The 5,340-nt window shown below is 33.0% G+C and overlaps 1 protein-coding gene across 1 annotated transcript; it reads right to left on the bottom strand.

Moving 5' to 3' along the window:
- Positions 1,747-4,675, bottom strand: LOC109360448. The gene is made up of 3 exons (XM_019605358.1): positions 4,254-4,675; positions 2,512-2,749; positions 1,747-2,256 (listed from the first exon to the last, which is right to left on the bottom strand). Exons 1-3 carry the CDS (start codon positions 4,527-4,529, stop codon positions 2,114-2,116), a joined length of 657 nt encoding a protein of 218 aa, XP_019460903.1. The 5' UTR covers positions 4,530-4,675; the 3' UTR covers positions 1,747-2,113.

Here is a 5,340-nt window from a genome sequence, read left to right as displayed (position 1 = left end):
AAATAAAAATAAAATATTCCATACATGAAGCGCACAACCCGATTCTAATAATACAAGTATATGTCGGATACAAAATTGAAATAAATGTATAAATATCACTGTAGTAATCATATGTACAAGCTATTAGATATATTAAGTTTAAGCTTGAATTATTTAAATAATTCACTCTATCTTAAATTTTGAGTTTGTTTATGTAATTAAGGAAGTAATCCTGATCTGATATTTATAAAGTCAATTTCAAAGAATTCAGGAATAATACCTACCTGTGCCGGTAAGGATAATATGGATGAAAAAAGACCAAGATACACTTAGATGAATATAACAAGTCCAAAATATCACAAACCTGACCCATGTGGCCTCCATTTTTTTTAGTAGGTATCTCTTAGCCTATGGGTTAAAAATTAATATCTATTAGAATATATAATTATTTCTATCAACAAGTATTGCTTTCAGGAATTGAATATTTTGACTTCACTTTTAACCGCGGTATTGAAATTACCTCAATTGGAAACTAATTACTTTTCCATAATCCAATCATCCAAACTCAATAAGAAGCATAATGATCAGGTCCCTAAAACTTCATGCATCTTAGTTTTATTTGAAACTGCCTATCCCTGCTATGGTTATAGTTCCAACTTCCAACATACATAATATGTTACTGTATAAACGGAAATGTTAAAATACAAAAATGAAAGTTTTAACCTAAAGAGTGTTGCATTTTGAAAATTCAAAACATTGTATTTTCAAATAAAAAGTTATGCTTGAATTCATTAACAGATACCCCATAAGCATGACCCACATATAAATACTTGAAAATAAAAATAGGATACACATCACGTGGACCTTGAATAAGGATAATGGCAGTTCATTATTGATGCTGAACATGGCCGACATTTTGGAACATTGAAACAGTAATATGAAAAGTGGTAATACGGGTCAGAGTAATAGGTGTGTATATATAGATCCAGAATTATAAGACAGATACCTAAGTCTTTTTTGAACAGAAGTGATAACTTGTGCATTTAAGACAATGTTAACTGCGTCCAAATGATATCATTCGTTATATTGCTTAAAGAGCTAAAATTGGCATGACAGGTGCTAATAAGTCTTATATAGTTGTTGCCGTTGTGCATCATTTGGATAACAAATTTAAGCTAACACTTTCCTCAGTTGAAAATAAATGATCAAGCACACCAAGACCAACACTAACAGTGGCAAAGACGTGATTTCAAGCTAACTGTTACTAGTTAGAGTTGTAGTGAGACATTAAGCCTCGAACATATAAACAAGGCTTAGATGAGCCTGGAGGAATAATGGTTGATTCAAAATGACCATAAACCTTATAAAACAAGAATACCTCCAACAGGGAAAAATAACAGAAAAAAGTGCAAATAATCTACTATGAATGTTAGTAAACTCTTCATATTACTCAAATTCCCCAAGTTATCATTTTCTTTTCCCCTTCAGTATATACAGTATTAATGAAAAAAATATCAACCCTTCAGTTAAATTTAGTTTTCTATTATCTTTCTATCTATCTGCACAACAATTGTTACGTATATGTAGTATATTTTACATCTTGAATATATGTGATGGCAGACACTATTTAAATAAATCAATATATAGAGCTTTCAGCTTTCTTCTTCATCCATTTCATCTTCATTGTTGAAATTTTGGTTCTTGGTAGGATACAACCTTATTAATTTACTATTGTGTGATGGGCAACTGAAGTAGCTTCGCATATGTATCCTTCTTCACACGGATGCATCAATTACAAACCTTTTTTTCCATAATTACATAAATTACCAGAGTCATCAATTACGATTGACGAACCTTATTCGATAATTACATAACTTAGGCTAACAAAGCAAAGCCTCTGTTTCTCCAACTTAAAACTTGAAACACAATTCATATTATACACTCAGGAAATTTTATAAGCACTACTGTCTGCTCATAGATACAAAACAGAATGATAGGCATCAAAACCAAACTGTAAATACTGGAAATAAGACATCTTACCAGCCAACAGAAAAAGCTTGTGCCATTCCATGCATCATGTAACTTAGGATTTGGGTTTAAGCATCTATATGTGATCAATGATCAACACCTAATCTCAATCTTTTTGTGGAAGGTTGCGGGTGCCCCAAGAAGCAGAGTAAGTAGTAATTGCAGACCCAGTTGCGCTCAACGAGTGTTTTGCAAACCCAAGGCTCTTACTAGTCGCCAACCACACAGTATAAAAGAATGCAACCCATCCTGGCTCAGATAAATTTCATGTTCAGGTAACGTCAGAGTTAGCCAACAGAAAAGAGAGAATAAAAAAGCAACATTATAAAAAAAACCATCCTGGACCATGTTTAGGCCATTTGTTCTTTACACTTCCAAAATATATTTTGCTGTGTTTTTTTGCCTTTGCACCCACCGTATTACAACAAATAGCACGTAAGAATAACCTGAAATACGATGGATAGCAAGTAGAGAGAACAATGGGGTGGTAAAACAGATTGTTACCTGTAGTTATCAGAATAGCTACAGTTGTCCAAAACACAGCTGTGGAAATAGCAAATATGGCTACCGATAATGCTCCAATATAGATAGCTGTCACAAAAGCAAAGAACAGAGCCAAGAATCCTCCAGCTGCTGCTAAAGAAATGAGAAGTGAGATGACGACGGCATTTATAGTAGCAGCCAGTACAAAAAGCATAAAGACCAGAAGTCCAGTCAATGAAACAAGAGTAATTGTTCCAACCTGCAGCAATTTGGAAGACAAATCATCAACATCCAAATTAAAAGATAAAATACAATGCTCCATTTTCAAGACACAATGATGATTTATATAAGAGATAGAAAACTGTACTGCCTAACAATCTCCTTTTGGTCTTGGATAGGTAAAGATGGTTCTTGATAACTAATATAATTACAGAAGTAAAAGATCGCAGGACACCATAATTAACACTCAAGCAAATATGTTACTCTTTTTAACACAGACCAAGTGAAAGAGTTAGTGGATAATTTATCATACATACCTACCAAGTACCTAATCTACTGATAGTCTCCATCAGTACATTAAAAGTATGACACCCATATAATAATCAGTGCTCTTTGTGGTTCAGATAGCAATACAGATGATTCCGGTACTCGGAATTTTAAATTTAAATATGCATTTATATTCTAAACAAATTTCACTGACTGTCAGAAACAAAAGTAATATAGACAAATTAATATGTTCTCGTCACAGATCAGGTGATGGTTTTCAAGGTACGAAACTTGTAAGAGACGGTTTGAGATGAGATTCAGAGGGTTATAATTGCAGGATTGAAGTGAAAGCATTGAACTATTGAATTATTAGGTGAAGTGAGCAATTGAACTTAGAAACAACAGAGAACAATGTTGTGGGAATCTCACAAAATTATCACTTGGCTTTATGATTACAAGGAATAGGGTAAGACAAGAGATGATTGAAGTTGCAGAGTCATAATAGGGATGTAAATTACAATGGCCTATATTTCCTTTAAAAATGACAAAACGGAAGAGAACAAAGAAGATGAAACATTCATAAAACTGGACCATTCAGGACTCTCAACTATGCTAGCATCAAACTTAAACTCCTTCAACCACTGCCAGCAGGTTAAGATATAGGATCGACAAAGGTTTTATGTTCCAAATCAGAATTAGTTTCTTCTTTTTATTGGTTTAAGTTTGATACACTTTTATACTGTCAACTGATCATAGATCATCATCCTATGCTGTGAGTGGCTTTTAAGTGGCTATTATAAGAGACACCAACATTTGTAATGAGATATGGTAATCATGATTTTGAATTGTGGCATGCATTCGCAATTGATGCCGCAACATTGCGATTTTACATTTTCCACGGCTGTATTATGACCACAATTGCAGCAAATCCAACATGGCTGTTAAAACCAAGAATCCAACATGGACAATAGGTGTATTTATTACAATTGATATCCAATTTAGAAATGCTGCAAGAACCTTCATAACAGTAAGAAAACACTAGATTAATAAAATAGTGGAAGAAAAACAAAACCAACTTTTGCCTTTGGAAAATTACTTCACACATATTGTCCAATACATAAAAATCAATTCAATTAAAGAAGAAACAACGAAATTAACCGTGTCAATAACATTATTCATGAGTTATTTACACTGAAGTGCTTAAATTGTTACTTAATTAGAAAATGAAAAAAAAAATGATGTTAAAATTGAAAGATCGAAAGGGGATAGATACTAACTGAGATAACAAGGAGAGAACGGAGAGGAGTTCCAGCACGAGTCCAGAGAAGAATGTAGTGAGCGGTGTTTCTAGAAGCTTCGGGAATGAGAGGAACATCGCGAGCGAGGGAGGTTTTGATCCGGTGCAGCAAGGGTACAGTGTTACCCGGTTTGGGGAACAGAATGGATAGAATGAAAAATTGAAGGAGTTGCAACAAATGGATCTCTTTTGTTGTGTTCTTCTGGAGGGTTGCATGTTTGTGTTGTTCTTCTTCTCCGATTAGTTTCTCAGCCATATCGAGTTTGAGTGAGTAATAGTTGAAGATGGAATCAGAATGAGAGTGGAGAAAAGTTCATAAGAAGAAAAAAGGTGTATAGATTTAGTAACTCTATTGTTGACCATGTAACAAGCCGGTATCTACTCACACATCGACGTGTATGCTTACATGTGGTGTGTGTGACACGTTTAAGATGGGGAAAATAGAAGAAGGATAAAGATATTTATACAGGTTGTTTTTGTTATTGTTTTTTTACATAATGAGGTAAATCAAAGCACCTTGCAATTATGACCATCGGTGAAATTTATAGTATTCAGTCAGGTTTTATCTAACAACATTAACTATTTTCATTGATGATTAGTAAATAATTAAGGATTTTGTAGGGTTGGGTTTAAAAACTTAAAAATAGTATATTGCATTGGAAAACTAAAGATATAAATTACACTTATGGGTTTTTTAGTGCTTAACTAGGGATGGTAAGGGTAAATTAAAATTATGTCTGGCTAGGAGTTATAGCATCTTTTTTTTTATTTGCATGTCTATGGAATTTTGAAAATTTGGATATTGTCTAATTTGTGTTTATCAAACCTCTAACACAATAAGATTAAAAAAAGGATTATCATTTTTGCCCTCGTGAGATTTTGAATAATCCAAATTAGTATCAAACCCTCCCAAAATATGTCCATATCATTTAAATGTCCTTTATATATATATATATATATAAATATAAGATAAGAGGGGAGATTCACTTACTCCAAACCATCAATTCTATGAACATCTAATAGTTTAGATCTACTCACTAATTAAAACCATTGAATTTTCATAGAAT

Source organism: Lupinus angustifolius, chromosome LG11 (genome assembly GCF_001865875.1).
Source record: "Lupinus angustifolius cultivar Tanjil chromosome LG11, LupAngTanjil_v1.0, whole genome shotgun sequence".
NCBI classification, from domain to species: Eukaryota; Viridiplantae; Streptophyta; class Magnoliopsida; order Fabales; family Fabaceae; genus Lupinus; species Lupinus angustifolius.
Note: the sequence above shows the minus strand (reverse complement) of the source record. Positions and strands in the feature narration are given on the sequence as shown.

Excerpts from the sequence above, each read along its gene's own strand:
- LOC109360448 (XM_019605358.1), bottom strand. The coding sequence starts at position 4,529 with ATGGCTGAGAAACTAATCGGAGAAGAAGAACAACACAAACATGCAACC. Across the intron at positions 2,750-4,253 it reads GTTCTCTCCTTGTTATCTCA|GTTGGAACAATTACTCTTGT; the intron begins GTTAGTATCTAT and ends AAATTGCTGCAG. Across the intron at positions 2,257-2,511 it reads AGCTATTCTGATAACTACAG|GATGGGTTGCATTCTTTTAT; the intron begins GTAACAATCTGT and ends TATCTGAGCCAG.